Source organism: Buteo buteo, chromosome 2 (assembly GCF_964188355.1).
Source record: "Buteo buteo chromosome 2, bButBut1.hap1.1, whole genome shotgun sequence".
Lineage (NCBI taxonomy): Eukaryota > Metazoa > Chordata > Aves > Accipitriformes > Accipitridae > Buteo > Buteo buteo.
This window is the reverse complement of record NC_134172.1, coordinates 69,018,419-69,040,487: the sequence shown is the minus strand read 5'-3', so window position 1 is coordinate 69,040,487 and position 22,069 is coordinate 69,018,419. Positions and strand designations below refer to the sequence as shown.

The 22,069-nt window shown below is 51.5% G+C and overlaps 1 protein-coding gene across 4 annotated transcripts; it reads left to right on the top strand.

Annotated features, from left to right (window-relative positions):
* The first annotated feature begins 3,035 nt into the window (after positions 1–3,035).
* PKIG (cAMP-dependent protein kinase inhibitor gamma) lies at positions 3,036–21,398 on the top strand. 4 transcript variants are annotated; one of them, XM_075018491.1, is made up of 4 exons: positions 3,036–3,115; positions 9,285–9,352; positions 19,111–19,286; positions 20,443–21,398. In XM_075018491.1, the coding sequence occupies exons 3-4, from the start codon at positions 19,136–19,138 to the stop codon at positions 20,520–20,522; spliced, it is 231 nt and encodes a 76-aa protein (XP_074874592.1). In that variant the 5' UTR covers positions 3,036–3,115; positions 9,285–9,352; positions 19,111–19,135; the 3' UTR covers positions 20,523–21,398. The 4 variants fall into 4 exon arrangements, with proteins under 4 accessions (XP_074874592.1, XP_074874597.1, XP_074874586.1 ...); XM_075018496.1 differs by lacking the exon at positions 3,036–3,115 and adding an exon at positions 3,482–3,634; XM_075018485.1 differs by lacking the exon at positions 3,036–3,115 and adding an exon at positions 3,721–3,934.
* The last annotated feature ends 671 nt before the right edge of the window (positions 21,399–22,069 follow it).

Sequence of the window (22,069 nt, the reverse complement as noted above, 5' to 3'; positions counted from 1 at the left end):
AAATGGCTTGTCACTAAAACTGCTTTTACCTGTCAGTTTCTCCTCTTCACATGAATCCCTGAGTGCAAGCTGTTATTTGATGGCTTAAGACATCCACACTTTCGGTAGGGAGCCCAGCAGACCGTTGAAATACGTTCTGTGGGTTTTTTGATCAAAAGTTCATTTTAAGTATTTATTTTTGGGGAGGAAGTCTGGCAAAAAATCAGGTTGTCACATTTTTTCCATGCATATCTTGTGCCATTCCGCATTTCCTTGCAATCTTGATGACATCAAGTGACACGGAGAGCTCAATGCCTGGGAAACATGGTGGGAAGCTGCTCCTACGTGAGGAGGCTTCACGCTACATCAGTGGGCTATCGCAGCGCTGCTCTAACCCCGTCAGCACGAACTTCTGAGGGAAGCGAGGCTCAGGCTGCAAAAACATTCAGGTCAGAGGCAGGTCAGATCCTTCTGAAGTGACAGCTTTTCTCCTTGGGCTTCAGAGCTTCCCAGAGGGTCCTTTGTGCTGGTGGTTTTTCTTGCTGGCGCAGGCAGTGCACAATTCAGCAGCACAGCGCTGCTCTAGGGGTGGGTTTCTTTACGTTAGCACCCTCGGGGATACTCTCACCTCGTTTTGACACTTGCCCTCTGAAATTGCTCTGGCTTTGTCACTCCTCCAGCTAAAGGTTGACAGTCAACCCATGGGACAGCTTCTTGCTTTTCCCTGAGCTGTGCTCTTTTGTCCTGTGCTGCACCAGAGCAGTGAAGGTGGCACCTGCAGCACGGGCTGCAGGGCATCCTAGGACCATCCTTTTCCTGGGGTGTTGCTTTCTGCATCCCACTCTGTGATGCAGAGCTAAAAAAAATCACCGCAATTCTCTGCAGACAAGCTGCATGGTCAGCAGCAGCCGACAGAGCAGAGCCAAACCTCTTGTTGTCCAGAGCGGCAATGTCATTACCACCAGTCCTAAACCATGCAGGATAGCACAGTATAAAGCAGATGGATGCAACAGGCAGCAAAAAACACTAAAGACAAGCATATTAGTAAAGTAGAAGCCATTAGAGGCTGACTGTGGCTGCAGCTGAGTCAGTCAGCTTGAGGCTGTATGTAATACCATCCATCATGAGGAGCGTGCCATTCCAGGCCGCGATAACTTCTCATTATAGCAAGATAGGAACTGCATTTACTCATAGCCCACACCTCCGGGTGAACATCTTATGGTGTACAAAGCAATAGGACAAGAGATGGTGAACCTGAGAATTAGCTAGAAGTTTGGGTGGATTTCCAGAGAAAGATATCAACTTCCATTTAAAAATAAGAAGACTGAATACATTGAAAGCCATGCATTTTTATCCTAATGTGTTAAGATTTCAGGCAAACTTTTTGGCATCTCAGGATTTATTTTTTTTTCCTTGTAAAAAAAAAAAAAAAAGATATGTTCTGTAGAAAATTCCAAACTGCATTTTTCTACTTAAAAAGAGTTTTGATGGAAAATACTTGACCGGTCCTTGTAGGGGATAGTATTGTACAAGGAGGTCACTGTAGGGACATGTAAGTGTGTGCAGAAAAGGACAGACTCTTTGACGGATGCTTTAGGGGGCTTGTTCCCAGGACCAGACACACAGGATTGGGAGCTTTGAGTAAGACAAGACACATATTATTTGAAAAGTACATATACTGTGCTCCTGGCTTTCCAAAGTACTTTGTTGTTGCCATTGCTATATATTGCCTGCACTGTAATGGTGCTGGCCACAGGCTGCCAAGAGAATGCCTGGGTTGCTGGTGTAGCATTTGCATCCTTACCAGATTTGGCCTTCAAACCTCGCAGTCCAAGTGTTAGCGTAAAGCTGTAGCCTTCTGGATTGCTTTCAAATGCGATCTGGAGTAAAGAGAAAATTGCAGCCTTGGCTGGGCCAGCATAGCAATCTCCCAAGACTGTACTGGTCCCTCAGCACAGCGTGGCAGAGCCTTCTCCCTCCGTTGTATCTCATGAAGACAGGCAGGGCGTTGTCGTGAATCCCTTACCGTTACTTTCGGGTAAGTAGTAACGCATGACTCAAGAGCACCGGAGATAGATGACTTTCTGCCAGGTGGTATGTCTCAGGAAATCAAACTGGCTTCCTGGGGCTGGTTTTGAAATAAAACCACATTGAATCAGGAGGCAGAGCTACACAAGTTCAGTTTTGGGATGCACTGAGCATGGGTATGTTTTGCTCTGTTGAGGTCCGTTCCCCTTCCTCCATGCCTCGGTATTGTCATCAGGGTGTTTCCTGCGCTGCCTGCTGCTTTTGTTGGTGTTTTTATCTCTTCCTGCGTGCGATGGCAGGGGTGTGGGTATCTACCACAGCAAATGGCACGTTTTCAGGCGTTCACGAACAGATTCTGGCTGAAGGTGGTGAGGCCAGTGGAGGTGGAGCAGGTCCGGCTGCGCAGCCGGTGCTGGGGCGAGGGGAGAGGCTGGTGCTCCTCGCCAGCACTGAACATCTCTGGGGCCCATCTGTCATGGGAGAGCTGCAGGATGGCAGAGACGCCGCTTCTGCGTCTGTCTAGTGCTCAGCGAGATGGCAGGTTGGGAGAGCCAAGTCCTCCTGGCTCGCGCTGCTCACTTTGCACGCAGCCTGAAATAAAAGCTCGTCTAGCTCCAGTGGGGACTGGGTCTGGTCCTTGGCTAACACCCTTTGTGCTCTCCAGTTGAGTCGTGCCACTTCTTCTCCCCCTTACACGACTGAGGACTGGAGTGCCCTTACAGCCCGGATGAAGTGAGTCTTTCGCTCTCTCAGCAAAGCAATTAGCGCTAACGAGCCCTGTTCCAGTCTGGGTGTTCAGGCAGGAGCAGGCAGCAGTACGTACACCCTTGTGTGCTCACACACCTTCCCACCACGCTGGTAGGGCTGGGCAGGAGCGTGGGCCACGAGGACGACTGGGGACCTGGCGCTGCGACCAGCTTGTTCGTTCGGCGTCAGCCACCCAGTGGTGCCTGTAAGGCTGATGTGACACAGAGAGGTGACACCACCCAGAGGGGTGTTCCTGGGCCCCTGTGGTGCCAAGAACAGCCAAAACTTCCTCTTCTCCTGGAGTGGCCCCGAGCTCGCTGAGAGCTCCCAGGCAGTGCTTCGCAGCAGGGTGGACGCAAAGGTACGTGCTTGATACGCGATATTGCCTTGACCTAAGCACCTTCCCCGCCTTAAATCCAGGTGCTGTCACCAGCTCTGCATTTCACCCCCAAATAAGGCTGGCACCCAGGGGCAGATGAGCTGAAGTACGCTTAGATTTTACCCCGTGGGAGTCAGCGGAGCAAAAGGCACCCCCGAAAGACACAAAGCTATTTTTTTTCTTGGGAGGCGCTTCCCTGGCGCTACACCTGGTAAAATAGCTCACGCTGCACGGGGTGCGATGGTGCCCTTGGCCAGGCCCCGATGGAGAGGACGAACGGTGGGATGCAGCTGGGACGTGCATCCGAGCGATGTGCCGGAGAAACCTGGGGGAACGGCGGGCGGGAGGGCAGGAGGAAGCGCCCTGCAGCAAAAGCCGCAGCACCCGAGCATCGAAGGAAGGATGTTTGGGCACATGCAGCTGCCGGGAGATGGGGTTACAAGGCGAAGCTAAACAAAGATTGCTGCGAAAAGGAAACGGATCCCTCCCGCCGACTGTAAGGTAGGAGCCGAGAGCGGTGGTGGCTGCTTGACATCATCGGGATGAGCATTGGATTACAGCAGGCAGGGACTGACTCGGGAGGGGAGAACACGCCCCTCGGCCCCAGAAGTGCAACTTCATTTAGCAGCTCCCAGTACAAGGAAACTGCAAGTCTGAAACTGGCTGCGACTCCCCGGGCCAGCTTGGCTGCTCGCCGCCCTGGGCAGAGACGCCAGGAGGGTGAAATCCAGCCTCGATTTCTTCCTCGGTGGCGGGACCGCGGAACTTGGCGTTCGAGAAGCAGCGGGAGCTGGGGTGGCCGTAAGTAGGGCTGTGCACGCTGCTGCGGGCATGTGGGGCAGGCGACGGGGTGGGATGGTCGGTGGCCAGGAGACCTGTCTGGAAGCGCAGCGAGGGGCTGCTCTCCGGCACGGGAGCCAGAGCCGCGCTACGAAGGGATGATTTGTTTAGAGAGACAGTTAACTTTTACTTAACCGACTGCGAACAGCGAGATTTTTGCTGCCCACAAACCGTGGGCTGAAAAACTAAGCCGCATCCCAGTTTTTCTGCTGTTGGGAGAAGCTGTTTGTAGGCTGATTGCAGGGAGGTGGCTGCTGTTTCACTTGGAAAATAACGCGGTTCAGTACTTGCTGCGAAGGGGTAGCAGGGAGAGCAGACTTGCTTAGAAATCACAAAGGACCGTGGATCAGTGACCCCCATGGGGATTTCTGGCCTCATTTCTGACATGTGTCCGTTTATTCCGAGCGACTTGCCGGAAGGAATCCCTTACGGCATCGGGGTGGCTGCGTGCTTGCACAGGAATGGATGCCAGCCCGCAGGACAGGCACCTGGCGTGCTGTCTGTGCAGGGCCGTGGTGTGAATCCGTCCTTAGGGCTGTTGGGAGCTGCCAGGCTGCCCGAGGCTCCCCTTCAAACCACGAGCAAGGGCTTTGCAGAGCGCGGTGGTGGAAATGGGCTCAGAGACTTGCTGGCATCCAGCTTTCCAAGCAAATGTTTTAAAAGGCAAAGACTTGGGATAAAAAAAGAACTGCTGTGTGGTGGTATTCTCAGGAGGCTTTGCAAATTCCTCCACCTCAGAGCTGTGTGTCTTTCCTTCCTCTCTCTGGATTCCCCTAAGCAGCTGGTAGCAAGCCACGGTGGTGAGCTTTCACATGCGTGCTATGCCTTGGCCCCAAAGGGGTGTTTAGGAAATGTTTCCCTTGCTTGAAAGGGGTAAATGGGTCCACAGAACAAGAGCCAAGCGTAGCTGTGAACCCAGCAGCAACGCCCTGGGTGGCTGGGCTGGTGGCATAAATTAGGAGGAGGACACACTGGGATCAAATGAGCAAGAGGCAGCCGCAGCGGGAATGCTGTGGCAGTGCAAGGGTGAGAGGACACTCGTGGTGTGACAGAGACCCTCAGATGTTTGCAGCCCCTCAGGCTCTGGGCTGTTTGCTTGCAGCAAGGTTGGCATGCCTGGCATGTGTAGCTGTGGGGCAGACCCTGGCTTTTGAGACTCTTGACTGGAAAGGGCCACCATACTGAGAAATTGTCACGTTTCTGCTCTCGTGAGGGATGGTGTTTGGGAAAGAAGGATGCATGAAGAGACCCTCAATGGCTGGATATAGTGCAGATGTAGGGTAAATGGCCATTTACAAACATGGATGTACCAGTAGCGCTTAATATACCTCAAGCACAGAACAAGGCATTGAGTCCTTCAGACAGAGTTCCACATGGATGTACAAATCCCCCACGCCGTCGTTTCCAGGGACACTTTCCAGAGAGTGCAGAATCAGATGCCTCAAAGAACTGGAGACTATGAAATATAGTACATAGGCTCCCAGTGTAGGCAGCTTCGTCATGGAGAGATGAAAACCCAAGAATGTTCATAGCTACACATCTTCCAACCACCTGGTATTTCTGTACCCAGTGGCCGATTCTGAGGAGGTGTACAGGCACATGGTGAGCTAGTATGAGGATTTTTGCTCTTTTCCTTTATCCTCATATTCCAAAGAAAATTAAATCTACTTTTGAGCCCATTCAGAGGAATACCCAGAGGCACACAACCCTACCCCCAAAATAACTATGGAAAACGTTTTCCAGGTTGCTAACATTTCCTGATCTCTCACATTTCAGAGCCAGTTCCTGCAGCATACTGCTGTGCATTATCCCCTCCAGCCTGTCTGGGCAACTAAACACCAGTGTTATTCCTATTTTACATGGGCTACACAAAAAGCAGATGATTTTCCTGGGCTCATAGAGGTCTGTGGCAGAATCATGGATGAATCTACAAGTCCATAAGAAGTAGCAAGAAGCTTCAACCCAGCTTTTTGTTTGCCTTTCTATGCCACCCTGTTCTGGTCTCTCCCATTTTCACATTCCAATTGTTTCTCCACACTCTTATGGGTTTCCTTAGTGTCACCAAAGCTGTATATATAGACTGATCCAGAAAAATTTTCAATCACAGTACCCATTTTAGGGAGGATGAGAGGGGAAAAAATCCCCATGCTTCTAGTTGTCTCTAGCCCGTGACTAGAAAAAGCCAAGTCATAATGGGAGCTGCTCCCAAGGCTTGCCAGCACCAGCCAGTGAGAAGGGAAGGTTCAGCTGTTGCGTGGACTTTGACCCCAGCTCCTCACGACAGCAGTTGCAGACATCAAAACATTGCTCCAGGACTCAGCTGGCACCTGTAGCGGAAGCAGGAAGAACAGCAGTTGGACTATGAACCACCTACTCCCTTGTTTCAAAACTCTTCACTCCCTTCGAGCCTGCAAGGATATGTAGTTTACACCACCCGTTTCTGGTTTGCACGGCGAGTTCCACAATGCTTCCTTCCCCGCACAGCCCTGGAGAGGCTCAGTGCTCTTTGCACGGCTCCTCCACGCCGTCTTTTCATGCAGGCACGTTGCTGGTCGCAAGCTGCTGCCCCAGGAACATCCCAGTGAGCGCCGAAATGCCAACTTTTGTTGATATTTGCAGTGATGTAATAAGCCAAACATCCCCACTGGCGTGTCATCAACTTTATTGGAATTACTGTTTCCACAAAGTGTAATTAATGTGTTCTGCTCATTGCCATGAGATATCACTGGAGCAAAGAGCTCAGAAGGCATTCTAATGGATATCAGGTAGCTATCTTGGTAACAAAACAATCCTGGGTATGATTAAGAGGATATTGCATTTTAAGGATTATAAAACCTCCTGGTTCAGGGTAATTAGTAAGCAATGAAAAACATTCCACTACAATTACAAGTTTTCTTGCACCTCTGAGGCGAAGGATGCCAGCTGCTGCTGGGGACAGGGCACTAAATGAGAGAGTCTCTCAGTCTGCTCTGGGAGGACCAGGCTCCTGTTCTGATCAGCGATGCATACAGCCTGTTGTTTATCCAGGAGTCAAGAGACACCAGAACCACCTTCTCTCTGCTGCCATCACCTTGCTTGAAACCAGAAAGGATTTCCTCTCTGGATCAAAAGCAGCACCGTAACAGCTGTTGTGTAGAATAATGCTGAATTGTGCTAAAAAGCATTCTGGGTTTGTTTGGAACATACACTCATTTTGAGGCAACGCTGAGAGCACCGAGTTTGTTTCATATATTTGTTCCTTTTGGGTGACAGCTGATAAACATGGAGGGAATCTGAACCCCAAATATGTGCATCATGCTGGCGCTGTTGTAATTTGTTGCTGGTGGGGTCTGGATGTTTAGCTATCCAACGAACATTTCCGCAGGGGTCCCAAAGTAATCTGTGGTACCTTGGTGGGTTATAGGACTAGATTAGGAAATGCAAAGTGTTCTTTAACAAGTTGCTTTAGCCCATCCTTAGTCACACTGCATGAACTAATCCACCTCACCACCCTTAAATCCCCAAACTCCCCATGTGGGGTATTGCCTGACCTTGGCAGAGAGGGGTCTTCAGAGCTCTGCCCATCACCCCGGGAGCAGCAAAACTGGATGACCCAGCAGAGGATGAGCCTTTGGGGATGGAGCAACAGGCCCAGATTCAGATTTGCAGACTCCAGATCCCCGAGTGAGGGCTGTGGGGAGAAACATCTAGCCAGTGCCAGGGCTGCAGGGTTGGAAAGCCAGTACTGGTTGCTAAAGAGTTTGTCTCCAAAATCAGGGTTTTTCTGAGAGAGAAAACGGGGGGGTTCCCCCCACATCCCATTAGGAACAGGGCTGCTCAGTGATAACTTCTACTTCAGAGCATCATTGCTCCAATTTGCTTTAAGCCTCTCTTGGCAGAGGGCCACGTATTTTGAGATATTTTGCAACACATCTGAAGTGCTGGAAGTTTAACTGTTTGGGCTGTGTAACACACGAGCAAGGCAGGAAGGCAAAGGAGGAAAATAAAGACTCGTGGATTTCCAAAGCTGGCTTTCTTCCTTCCTGCTTTTGTTTGCCTGCTTGGTGCCCCAAAAGGGCGATCCATTTTCCCAGAGTTGTGGGAATACCGTTTCTTTTCCGGTCCAGTGTTTCCAGTAAGCGTGTCACTGTAAACAGGGTAAACACTAATAAAAGTGTATTGTTAAATCTCTGGGTCTTTGTTTGGCTACTGTCATGATCATAATTAGTATTTTCCACTTCTGTCAGCCTGTCATCTGCAGATCTGAAAGTGCTTTACAAATATTTGAAGCATCTAGCAAGGGGAGCGAGTATTAATAGCTCAATTTAACAGATGGGCAAACTGACACACAGAAGCAGCAAGTGCCCTGTCCTTGAAGCAGGGCCAAAGCCAGCAAGTAGTCAGCTCCAACAACTAGGGAGTTTTAAAAGTGGGTCAAAAAAATAAAGAGAAAGGCTGTAGGTCTGTCCCAGCTTGGAAAATGATGGGGAATAGTTCCAGTCAGAGTGGTATTCAACCAGATGGGCCAGACAGATGAATAGCTGCTTGAGCTACTTGCTTACATGGTTAAATCATTCATCTCTTGCTTTTTGTTCTGCTAATATTTGTCCCTGGGACAAAGTGAAAAAAACAGTCCATGACGTTCCAAAAATTCTGAAAGCTGAAACAGCTGCTAAAATAAGCAAGTGTCTTGTTGGCTGGGCTCTGCAGGTCAGGAGATTGTGATGCACCCACAGATGTTAAGGCCACAGAGGAAATGTCTTTGAGTGAGGCTCGGGGACAGCAGAAGGCACAGCTGTGCACAAACAGCAAAGAAACCCAAGGAGCAGGAGAAGGACCAAGCAAGGCAACTAGAAGTACCAGATCAAATTTCCCCTTTTGCCTCAGAGAAGCTGATAAGGAAGTTTCACTTCTTTAAAGGGCAGTGGAGCTGCAAACCAATATTCATTTATACTCTCAAGGCAGCCGCTGGGTACCCCTGGGGTGCAGGTCAGGAGACATGAGTCGCTTCTCTTCTCCCCAGCATACCCACATGAAGTTAACAAAAGGAGAAGCAAAACCCATGGCTGGACTTCCCTTGCTCTTAGGCACAAAAGGCCAAATCTCTATCAGCACAAACCCTCCCGAGAAGGTGCCATACGAACACCACCATCCCACAGCCCTTCGCTTGGTGTCTCTCTGCTCGCCAAGCCAGGCTTTGCCTGAGCCTGCCAGACCCCACGTCCCCTCTGCTGTCCTAGTCGCAGATGGTGGAAAAAGCAGCTGAGCTTTATGCTTCCCAACAAAAGCACAGCTAATGTTTCCTTATGTTTATTTTCTTTTCCTTCCCCAGAAGCTGCTGCCCTGCTGCGTATGAAGCTTGTTTGAAGTCATGTCCAGAAGGAAAGTCAACTAAATCAGGTAGGGACTCACGCTATAGACTGATAGAATTTTTATTCACAGAGAGGTACTACATAAACAGGAATGGTTTTTTTCCTTCCTGTTTCATAGAGTCATTTGACCTCCCTCTGTATTCTGAATTACTAGATGCTAGAAAGCCCCTAAGAGGAAAAAAAAAAAAATCAACAATTTGCTGTAATGACTTTCCTGCTGTATTTTCCATACTTCACAACCATGTACTTGTACGAAGGCATGTTCCAATGCTGACGCTAAGGGCAGCCCCTAGTGCAAGCCATGCTGCACGGCCTCTCCCCTGCCAGTGATGGGGACATTGTGTGCAAATCCTGCTCACAGGCTGCCCGCGCAGTTTGCATGGGAATATTGTGTGCCTGTACATAACCACACAAGTGAGTTTTGCTCTGCACGTAGAGTCAGCCCAGCAAGATTGAGGGAAGCCCCAAAGCTTAACCTTTTGTGGAACTTGCGTAAATGGCAGATTCACCAGCTCAGATAATCCTTTCTGTGGTTTCAGTCCCCTGGCTCCAACACTCAGAGCATCTCCTCAGTCTTCAGATCATCTTACTGCTTTCTCTTGTTCCTGCGCTGAGCTTCCCCTTACACAGAGCTGCCACAGTCACATTGTTTGCAGATCTGGCAATACAGGATCTCAGGACTCTGTGGTGCATGTAGACATTCCTCCTGCAGGTCTCTCAGAGCAGTTAATCTCTTGTATCCAGCATCTTTCCCACAAATGCTAGAGACACCCTGTGTCCTTCTACACCCAGGCTGCATTTCAGTGGACCATAAAATAGTTGGCAATTCATTTCATTAGAAGCTTTCCCTTTTCTGAGACTATAATGTGCAATGATTGCTGAGCATCCCCGGTGTACCATCACAGGCATGTCTTGAGCACCGCTTCAACTCACGTCTAGATGTCATATCCCTGGCGGCTTATGCAGACAGATTTACCCTGCCTGCAGAAAGGATCAGAAGCTACTGTCACCTGACACGGATGTACAAAATTCTCCATCCCTCACAGAAATACTCAGAGGAGGGGGTGTTTGGACCAGCAGAGTTTTCTCTGCCCAGGCAGGGATCCCAGCAGGGTAGCACAGCCAAAGGAACTACTGATTTCAGTGGGTAACAGAAGCCGCGGAGCCACCCGAAAGGGCTTAGCTCAGCCACCTCTCACTACCAGCTTGTTTTTAACTCCTACGCTTTCTTTTTCTATTGTATCTAAAGCACCAATAGCACCATCCCAGCCACCCAGTCCTCCTCACAGCTCCCAAAGACAGATCTGCCCCCATCTTCCCAGCCAGGCACTGCCCCTGCCCTGGGCTGGGAGTCCTGCCCGTGGCCGCCTTCTGCGCAGTGGGGTGGACAGACCGGGCAGCCAGCTCCAGGGAGCAGAGCTAAGCCTGGTTTTGCTAATCAGCCTCATTCCACACTGACACTCGTAAGAGTTGCCCCGGTTATTTTTAGGCACCGCTGGGAGCTGCCAGGGCTCTCACACCTCAGGAGGTTTCACAGCTCCTCGCTCAGCCCCTTACACCACAGCAACTCAGAAGGACTCTTTGGATGCTGGATGTCAGTTCCTATGGGGTTGTGCAAGCCTGAACAAGGAAGAGGCAAGGCAGGTGGCTCTCAGCTTCATGCACCCTGCGCTAAGCAGAGCCTCCTCAACTAGCAGCAGCCAAAAATGCATAGTTACAGCCTGCACAACACCTCTTCCAAGCTAAGCTCTCCTTCCCAGCCACACAAGCACTTCTTTCACACAGCAGCAGAGCTCAACTCCTCAGATCACAAAAAAAAAAGCTGGACAAAATTGATCTTTTTTCCTGCTAGGCATAAAAATAAAGACCCATCCTTGCTTACCTCTGTCCTTGTAGAAAGGCCTTCCTCCACCCAGAAACAGAGCTAGCCCATCAAGACCTGCTGTGGCTTCACCTTCCTTTTATACATGACAAAGGCAGCTGTGTTAGAAAATAGCCCCAGCTGTATCTCCTCTGCACTTATTTGACTTCTCCTCGCCCAGGGAAGCCTGCAAGGTGTTGGGCAGGTTGTGCTGGGGGTGAGCACCCCTGGGACAGGAATTCAAGCGGGGTTTGAGAATAGGTGATGTTCACTCAGAGGTCAGTGCCTTGGTGTTATCAGAAGAGCTGTGGGACCACTGGGGAGTTTCCAGCCTTTGAGGTGAAATCCAGCAGGGACTTTTCTCCCTGAATGATCTGGGGGAAGACAGGGAAACCAAGTCTGAAGGGGATCCCCATTGCAAAGGAATCCACCCCATGGCCCAGGCGTGATGGGGTGTCTGCACATCACAGGCAGGGACAATACGTGAGTCTTCCTGGAACATGCCTGCAACAGCACCTGCGGGGCTTTTGCAGCTGAAGGGTTTTAAGTGACTGGTCTGTGGTTTGTCTGCTTTGCAAATTCAGGCATTAGCAGATCTTCCACACAGTTGCTGGTTTTGTTCACGTAAAAATATGTTGACGTATAAAGGCAGCTAAATAACAAGTTGGGAGAAAATAAAAATAACGGAGAAGGGACTCGTAGCCTCATACTCCTTACAGCTTTGAAAGGGTCTCTGCAGGGGACAGAGAAACCGGTGGGTGCTGGCTCACAAGGCGACGGGTGCTTGTGGCCATGCTGGGTGAACGAGAAGTCTGGCTCACTGCTGCCTGCTGTGCAGAAGGCAGAGAGCTGCATCTGCCTGGTGCAAGCCTGGCTTGAGGGGTTGAAAAATGGGGGGAAGAAAGGTGCAAGCCTGCCATGTCCTAAGGACTGCCAGGGCTAAGTCTGCCTCATCCCCCTCCGCCACCCCATACCGCAGAGGGATGTGCATCTTTCGGAGGTGGGGGTGGAACTGGCGTGCCCTGATTTATTAGCACCTCGAAGCTGTGGGATGTGAAAAACAAGCTTGACCTGGGAACAAAACAAAAATACAACTGCTGTCACGGCAACTGTCTCCAGATGCATGAAGAGACCAATTATTTCCATTAATCAACTTAGTGAGAAGATATAGAAGACCTTAAGCTGCAGCGGAGGCTCGGTGCTGAGGGGAGGGAGGAGCAGAGAGCTCTATCAAACCCCGGTTGCCAAGGCAAACCGTGATTCCTCCTGTGGCAGAGGATTTTTGGAGCAGACGCTCAGCACCCATGCCCCTTAGGGACTGGCAGAGGGGTGCCACCCGCTCCTGGCACAGGGATGCAGGCTGGCAGTGCTGCACACCCAGAGCTGGGCACTGGGCTGCCCTCCTGGCAGACAGACGGATGGATGGACAGTTACCCACTTGTCCTGACACTAACGAGATGCTGGCGAGGCTGAGCAATCCCCTCCCGCCTCTCCCACTCCTCCCCACACCTTCCCCTCTCCCCTGGGGACCACAGCAGCACGCATACAGACTCACCCTACCCCGATGCCAAGGGTCAGCCGTGATTTTGAAATTCGTCTAGAGCATCTCTTACGTCAGCTGGGAGCCAGGCAGTGGCCGGGAGGATGTGGGGCAGCAGGAGGTACCTTGGGACAGCAGAGACACTGCGGTGTGGGGGTCCCTGGGGACGTGCTGAAGGCCAGGAGGGAGGGAAGGGAGTTTGGGGCGCTTGGTAGAGCTAAATGCAAGGTTTGTGAAGTTGTAGAGGAGTCAGCCTAAACCTAATCTTAAGCCGGGGGCTAAGCAATTAGTTACCAGTTCTACAGGCATTGAGTGATCTTTATACCGTAAAACCAGGCCAAAGCAAAAGAAGGGATCTGTTTATGGACACCAAGCCTCAGTCCCCCTGCTGTATCTGCTCTCCTCCTATATGAATTATAATTTTCCACGAGTCCTAGAGAAGCCTAGAAGCTCTGTTCCTGCAAAAACACTGCAGGGCCTGGAGAAGCTGTGATGTCTGCGCTGGCTGAATTCATTGTATTTAGCATAAGAGCCAGAGGATGCAGAGTCATTATGAGGAATCCCACAGCAAAAGCCTTCCAAAAATACTGAAGTGCCATGCCCAACCTTGACATCTCTTCACCACTGAAGTGTGATGAGGCTTTTCCGTGCTATTCTCGCCTGGAAAGAAGCTGCTCAGCACATAAGACAGACACACGTGCCCTGGTGGGAGATCAGGCTGCTTCCCGGGTCCTGCCTGTTTTCTTACCCAGCTGGGAAACTCGGGGCTCAGCCGTTTGGAGCACGTCAATTCTGGCCAACAAGACCCATCACCACCACATTTTGGAGAACACAGACCCGGCAGGAAAGCCAGGGAGCTCTGTGCCTGGGGCAAACTCTGTCACCAGCCTTACCAATGCTTGTTGCATATGTAGCTGCTACCAGGCTGGGCTCTGAATAGGACATCTGCATCTTCAGCTTGGCTTCTGGCCACGGATCTAAAGCTCTAGTGCATGGGGGTCATGAGCTGTAGTGAGGTCTTTAAGGCACGAGCACAGGTGCTAAAAATACTCTCTAACCCTGATAACACCGCTACAGAGCCCTCCTTCTTTGATGTGCAACCCCTCACGCATGTTCCCTGACAAGAGCCAGTGGAAAATTTGCTGAAATTCCAGCTGGAAGTTGTCAGACAGTTGGTGGAAACCCCCTGACCTCAAGTGCTGGCTCCAGCCCTATGGGATTTTTTTTCCTCCTCGCTGGATGTGACTCTCCCAGCAGGAAACCTCACAGCAGACCCACAGGGAGCACAGAAATCCCGGGGCTCCTGTCTCTGTGCTCTACCAGGCCCCCCTCTGCAGTAAACCATCTTATACTGTAAATATTTTAAAAGCCCAGCAGGGCTGTTGAGTATGTTTTGCTGTTGTTATGGATCCGGCCCCAACAGGAGAGTTCTAATAATAGTTACTGTACCCTGGAATGAAAGGGCAAGGGGCACTGCACAACATGGAGAGCTCGAAGGCAACCGCATGACTCCATGCCTTCGTCCCTGCAGGTTGGCAATGAAGGGGAGAGAAGTGGGATGCGATGCATGAGCGGAAGGAGGAGTCGTATTCCTGTTCCCCAGCGGAACTTTGAAATTTTACCCCAGAAACACAGCAAGGTTTAGCTTGGCTTCGTGGCTTTACGACTCCAGAAGCTTGGGGCCCAAAAGAGAGCGTTAGATCCTCTGGTGTGACACCAAGCAGGCGGGAGAGCATGTCCCTGGCCGGGCTGCGGGACGAGGGAGCCATCTCCAGCAGAACCCGCAGCTGTTGGTCCCAACTGCCACTGGCAACGGGCTGGTGCGGGGCCATGGCCGGGCAGCAGCACCCCAGGACCTGAGTCTGCTGGGGGTCCTACCCCCGGGGACCTCAGCGTCCCAGTCCCTGCCCTCGGGGGCTGCCTGCTGCGGCCGCAGAGGCGGCCAAGGTGCAAGGCTCCCCTCCTTGGGCGTCCCAGGGGACAGCACAGCGGGCAGGGCAGCTGCCCCCACTCACCCCCGAGGAACAGGTCGGTCCCTAAAGGAAAGCTGGGTGGGAGCAGGCAACGACTCAGGCTTAGTTAAGCAGGGAAATCCATTGCTGTGTTTAATCTTTGAACCTCCTTCCTTACAGCAGCCCAGGTGTACTGTGCTGGCTGCCCTAAGGGGCAAGGGTGGCTAAGCAGGGGACTAAGCTGCCTTATGCCCAAAAGTGCCATGGATGCCATGCAGAGACGAACAGCGCTTTCTCTGACCTAGAGGCCCTTTGCGCTCACTGCGAAGGCAGGTTGGGTGGAGAGGAAAATACTGAGGAAGGCGAGAGGTAAGAGAGGCAGAGCAGAAAGGAAGAGCAAAGCAGGCAGTGGAGGGGAAGGTGGCTGAATTCAGCACAGCCTGCTGATAGCCAGCATCGGTGCAGAGTCCAAAAATAGTCCTTCTTAGCCATAAAAAGCTTACAGTTTAACCTAGACAAGGGACAGATGCAATATCGTGCGAAGGGTTTCCTTGAAACTGGAGTCCGGGTCTGGGTGTGACTGTAACATCCATCCGATCCCTCGGAGTTAGACCCCGGCCACTGGCTCAGGTCGCAGGGCTTGTGTTTGCTCTGCAGTTGCATGGCCCCGTGTTGAGCTTAACCTGCCTGTGGCATTTCCAGGTCATTTGTCTGCTATTCCTATATTATTTGCAGTCACTCTTTGCTTGTAGTCCCTGGGATATGTGCTGTGGAGAAGCGGGCAAGGGGGGGAAAATGGGAATTAAATGCTGGCTTGTCAGGGGGCCTGGGAGGGGCATTGAGCTGACCCAAAAGAAATGCCTTGGTTTCTTCTACCAAAAGGCAGAAGAAACATTTAACCCTTTAATTTCTTTGCATCCACCTTCTAAATGGGGACAATTCAGCCCCGGTATGAGTAGGGCTGGTTTAGCTGCAGCCCCCCAGAGCAGAGCTAGCTGCTCCGTCAGCTGCTGGGTGACTTCCCTGGAAAATGCCGGCGAGCCCAACTGCAGTCCAACAGCAAAACCGCTCCGGAAGCTGAGTCCATGCCAGCAAAGCCAAGACTATTACAACTCCAGATTTTTTAGTCCTCACAAGACACTATGGAAAAACAAGTCCAGGCCAAACAGCAGGTTTGGCAGAGCCAGGTTATTTCAGGGGGGCACAGGAGCAGAGGCGGCTCTGGGGACACATCTGGTATCTGTGGCAGCTTGCAAGGGGCTTCCTCATTTGTGGCCAGCTTCCCTGAGACGGTGTGTCCCACGGTGTGGGGACACGTGTCCCACGGTGGAGGGGACACAACCTCCCTCCAAGCAGCACAGAAAAGCTTTTGAGTAATGGGCAACGGGCAGCAGGTCCCAGCCCTCTGCCGATGGCGTTTGTCACCACGCCACGCATCCCCTGCCCCGTCCCCATGGGCTGGCACGCTGCGCCAAGGGTGCAGGGGCCGTTTCTGTTACCGTCAGCAGCAAGGAGAGACGGGAGGCAGAAAACGACCCTCTGGGGACAACTTGAATCATCTCTTTGAAGCGCCCTGGAAATCCTTGCGCAGTGTATTTGTGTGCTGCGGCCTTATTCCTGCAATGTCTGGCAAGAGCTGGCACATCATTCCCTCCTGCCAGCCCACGGGAGCATGAAAAACTGAAGGTGGGGAGCCCTCCCCTGCCACCGCTAAATGACTGTCCACGGTGACACAGTTTCAGGTTGAACTACGTGGGCAAGAGGGAAGGTGGTTCCTTTCTAGTCCCTGGCAGATACCAAAAGATGTTTTCACTGACTAAACCCACTGAACTGTTTTGCACCTGCCTGGAAATGTGGAAATGGTCTTTGAAAAATGAGGTTTTTCTATCAAAAATTGAGGCGACCGCTCCCATCACCTCCTCGGTCCAACAGCTTCCCGGAGGCAGAGGCTGGAGCGTCTCTGCCAGCGGGGAAGGATCTGCCTGCAAGGCTTTTGAGAGCCGCCCACCTTGAAAATCCTGAAGGAACTGCACAAATTTGAAAGCTTTGCTCAGAAATCCACCCCTCTCCAGCTTTTGGCGTGGAGAGCCGAAGGCAGGAACCCTCCCAGCCACGGAAAATAAATAAATCACAGACGCCATCTCCCGGCCGCCGAGCTGGGACCCAAATGTGGCCCGAGCAGGACCTGCTTCTGCACACTTGGTTCCTTCCCCTGTTCTAAATCAAGATCCCAGCCTTTTCCCATGTGATGGGGCATTTAGTCACTTGGCACAGCGCTGCCGCAGCTGAGCACATCTACCTTTGGCAGCTACATCAAGGGACACCGCGAAAATGCTGCGTCCTGGGGGCTGGCCGGCTCCTGCTCCCCAGTTTGTGGAGCCCGTCCTGCAAACCAGGTGGTCCAGCTCCCCATACAAGGGCAGGATTCCTGAGCATATCAGCTCTGGACTGGCCTCACTGATGTGATGATGAACCCAGGCTTGTATGGACCGCTGTTAGGGAAGCTTCCCAAGTCCATATGGCATCTCTCCAGCAGCTGCAGAAGGTCAGCAGCCTCTGGGCTCCGATGAGCTGTGAGGAGGACTTGTCTGGGAATGAAGGATGCTTCATGTCCCAGGGAAAAGGCGCTTTGCTCACTGAGATCACCCAGCCTGCTGCATCCAGAGCGGGCGCCTCATCCCGGGAAGGGCATGCCTGGAAAGGAAGGAGGGAAGATGAGGAAAAAAAACCAGCTGGGATCTCTTCCTGGGGCAAAGGATGCAGCTTTTCCCAGGGCTTGTTTAACAGGGGCTAGATGGATGCCAAGCCCTGTGAGGAGGCAGTTGTTTGCAAGGATTTTCTGGATTTGGAGCAGCAGGTTCTCCTGGGAGGTGTGGGTGGGCCAAGCCCCACATCCCGCCAGTGAGCCGGTGCCAGCGCTCCCTGAGCTGGCATCAGCACCGAGAGAGGAGTCCCTGGGGCTGCCGAAACTGGGGTTATGCAGGTTTGAGGTTACTGCACCCTGCTCAGTCTCAGGAATGGGGAGAATTTAACCTCTTTTATCCTGGCTATTGCATCTTCCCCAGCGTCTTCTTTCTACTGCCATAAGACTGGGGATTACAGAGTGAGGAGTCCGATTCCTGCCCAGGCTGGTGGTCTGCCAGCAGATTTCCCTGCTAGGAAGATCAATATTAAGCAGGATTTGTACAGGCGGCTAAGCAAATTTCTCAGTGGGACATTAACCCCAAGACACAAAAGCAAGTGAATGATAAGAAGTTCAATTTTTTTCATTACATGAGTGTTTCGAATGAGGGCCTCCTTCAAGTACTGACAACATCAGCAGGGCTAAAGGCAGTTTTTACAGTAAGCAGAATCACAGATGAGACAACAATTAATCTCTAACTTCCACGCAGAAAACCAAACTAAGTGCCAAACTGAGTAGGCAGGAGCAGGAACCAAGAACACCAGGTTTCCAGTGCAGAGACAGCATGTGCTCACTGGTTCTGTGCCTGGGAGCCAGGACGCCTGCGATTTGTACCCCGAGCTGCTGAGGTCCCTGGACTCTGTGTGCTGTACAAATGCTGGCAAGTTAAACCATCAGCTAAAATGAAAAACTAACAACTTAAGGACTCATCATGCTGAACTAAGAGCTGGCTCGCAGCAGAGCTCGCGTGTGACGATTGGCCGCTCCGAGCCTTTCTTTGTGCTCTGTGCTTGGCACAGACACAAGCCTGGAGTGAAGGGATCCAAACATCTCACCGAAGCCCTGAATTTCACACGTTAAAGTGCTTATCTCAAAGCAGTCCAGCCCAACACTTTTTCAGTGACATCCGACAACCAGTGGAGGCCAGTACTGATCCAAAGCCCTGTACCTATGAAATATTCCCCTGCTCCTCGAGCTTTCCAGCCTGTAGCCATCAGGGCCCTGATCATTTCCCATTACAAATTCAGGTTGGATCAGCACCCCACCCCCCCCACGCGGCGAGCCAAATTTGGCCTCCGTTCAAAGTTCCCGTGGCATTTTGAGGAGGAAGGAGGGCTTTTTCTGTAGGAAAAAGCTGCTGCAAACAACCTTGCAGCTCCTAAGAAGGGGGAAGGCCAGAAACTCAAAAGGAGAGGCGAATGCCTTGTCTGCCTTGCTTTGCAATAGGAAGGCAGAACAAGGGCCAGTAAGGCGGCTGGGATGGATCCTTCCTGCCTACCAGCCCTCACCCGGCATGGTAGGTCACCCGACACAGTGGGTGACCCAGCACGGTGGTCACCCCACACGCCGCCCCACGTGATGGGGTTGATATCTAAGATTTCAGTAGCTGCTGTTAGAGGAACTGGAGCAGAGTTACAGGGACTATTTTTTCATGCTGTAATTTAACCCCTCGTTGTAACCTAACCTGGAGGGAGCCATGACTCCAGGCTTGCAGAGCATCCTTGACCTCACAGCTGTGTTTTCTCCGCAGCATTTTGCAGGCATATAGAGATGCAATGGAGGTAGAGTCCAGCACGTATACTGACTTTATTTCCTGCGATCGGGCTGGTCGGAGGAACGCTGTCCACGACATCCAACGGGACGCAACCACCATCAGCATGAGCAAGCTGACCGAGGACCTCGGTGACCTCGCCGTTGAAGGAGCAGGTGAGCTGCCACAGACACCAGTAAGTCCCGCTCCTGGCACCCAGGCTGGAAGGGCAAGGCACGAAATGCCAGTGCAGCTGACCAGTGCTGTCGCTGGGAGCATCACACAGATGCTCAGGAGGGCTATCCCGTTCCTCCTGCAGTCAGTGCCTTCGTGCTCGGTGGGTACTCAGCTCGTGGGAGAATCCCTAGGCTGAGGGGCTCTGGCAGTGAGCAGGATGGTCCTGGGGTTCCTGGCACGAGTGCTGCACGCTCCAGCCAAGGCCCTTTGCTCAGCTGGTTTGTAGAGGCACTGGTGCTTAAACAAGACATGGACTGACCAAAAGCCTTCCCAGGGCAAATTACACATCAGGTGTACCTTAGGCTTTATAAAAATCAAGTGTGGGGCAAGTTGTGGTTTGCATTTTCTTTGTTGGTTGGTTTTGTGTTTGTTTTTTTTAAAAAAATCACCCTTCAAATAGTTCCACGGTATTTTAAATAACAGCAGAAATAATTTTAAACATCACCAGCCATCCCCAGGTCTTCCCCTCTAGCCCAAACACAGCATCAGTATCACCCTGTTCAATATATGCTGGCCAGCTGACTACAAGAAGCATGAATCTTCTGTTCTGGCAAACCAGCCACTCTGATTTCACTAATAAGCAACAAAACAGTACAATATTGCTGCAGAGGGTAAACCCCCAGGTTTTGCCCTTGCTCTTTTACTCCTCCAGCCTACAATCTGTAACTATAAAAACACCTTAAACACATTACCCTAACTGTACTTCTTTCAACACGTCCATACTAGCACGTGTCCATCCACCCATACATAATAAACACAAATTAGAGCTCTTCTAACAGAGAACAACTCCAGTAGCTGCCAGGCTGTCGGGCAGACATTCCTGGAGCACTTGCAAGTTGCCATTACAGATTAGACAAGGAGAGCACATCCCTGCCCCGAGGCTCCCTCCCAGCATTACCAGATGTGTTGAGAAGCCTTTGTTCTCCAGGAACATTAAGGGAGAACCCAATACTCTTAAGCCAAATATCTGGCTGCAGGAGGGTAGCGATAGGTCTTCAGGTGGCAATCTGAATAAAATCAGCTATAGCAATTACTGATCGCTTGTGTCCTCAGCAGAGTGTAACCGTGCTTTCTTCCCAATCCTCCCTTCTGCAGAAAGCCAAAGAGATGCTACTTCTTCTGAGAATGACCCTGGAGCAAGACCAAAGGGGCAAGAAAACAGCCCCTCCCCATGACAGTGTACAGGGGGTGGGGTGGGCAGGAGGAGGGCCTTGCTGTGAGCATTAAACAAGAATTTGCTATTGAATCTGCGGACAAAAGCCAACCTGGAACAGCAAGTTGTCTGTCAAATGCCTCTGCTGCAACCATTTTTGTTTAGAGAGCCACAAGATGCTGTGCAAGGACTGGCACCTCCAAAAGACTTCTGCTCCCATCCCTAACGATTTAAAGCAACACTGCCGTGGTTGTAGTGATATGAGCCATTCTCAAGATGCCTTAGCTGCAATTTTCCCCTAGGGGAAAACCCGATTTCAGTAATAATAGACACATCAGACTTTCCTGTCCAAGGTACCTTCCTCCTTTGCCAATTTAGACTATTATTTATTCTGTTTCCATAGATTAGAAATTTAGATTATTGGTTTTTCTAAGCCTCACCCTCATCTGCATCTTAGACCTGACCTGGCCTCTGGACTGTCCATGCGGCCCCTCATCAGGGTGGGCAGTGGGGAAGGGACCCGGCCAGTCCCACCGCCTTCATGTCGAGCACCACTCACCTGTGCTGCTGCCGCTTAGCATCAGGAAAGGACCAAAGCACAGCTCTGTGTGGATGAGCTCCACCTACAGACCCAGCAGCACCAGCCACAGGCATCTTTTTTTCGGGTTTTAGCATTTTAAGATATTGTTAAGGGGAGGGGAGAAACATTTTGCTGGTTTGACTGTTGAAATTCAGGTTTAACTTTGCGAGCTGTTAGCTGAGATGATCTCTGGTAGGACCTCACACCATTCTCTCTTTTAGGAGACATGTTTTGTGTTAAAGATGGTTTGATAAAACTATATAAACTGTTGGAATAAATAACACAGCCTTCAAGTACTGAAGGTGGTTTTTTTCTGCCTGGATGTTTCTTCTCCCTCTGTTTGCCTTGTAGCTAGTTGAGCTGCAGGGTGGTTACACCAGCTTCCCCTAAGAGGGAGATACAGAGTTGTGTTACGAGAGAGTCTCTTCCATTTGGGCCTGTGAAACCCCACAGGTTTGCAGCACCCAGGTCGAAGCAGGTGCAGTTGGGCACAGAAAATGCCGAAAGTCTGCCCTTACTTTCCCAGGTTTGCTGTCAGGCAGCACTTTTCCCACGGGTGTTTCATCCACCCGTGGAAGCACTGCTCCCCTCCACGTTAGTACCCCAGAAGTCAAGCACGAGGCTGGCTTGGGACTTGGCGGAGTGGCCCAGATGCCGGCAGAAGAGGTGCTGGTGGGAAGAGGCATCTTCCCTCTGCAGCACAGAGCTATGAGGACATCGCTGGTGTTTCACCCAGCCCAGGCAGAGCCGATCCCACCAGAGCTGTGGGAGGCAGCCACAGCCCAGCTGGGATCAGTGGCCAGCACAGGGACAAGGCAGAGCTGGCCTGAGAAATACTCTCCACTGGTGACACAAGGACAAGCATCACCCTGACAGCCTAGGGAAGAACTGAATGTCACAAGTATTGAGATTTATCAGAGAAAACAAGGCCTTAAATAGAGAAGCGACTGCCAGACAGAGAGAGAACGTGGGCCTCCGAGAAGCGGTGG

Coding starts and splice junctions, on each gene's coding strand:
- PKIG (XM_075018491.1), top strand. CDS start 19,136: ATGGAGGTAGAGTCCAGCACGTATACTGACTTTATTTCCTGCGATCGG. Junction 19,287..20,442: donor CCTCGCCGTTGAAGGAGCAG/GTGAGCTGCCAC, acceptor TCCCTTCTGCAG/AAAGCCAAAGAGATGCTACT.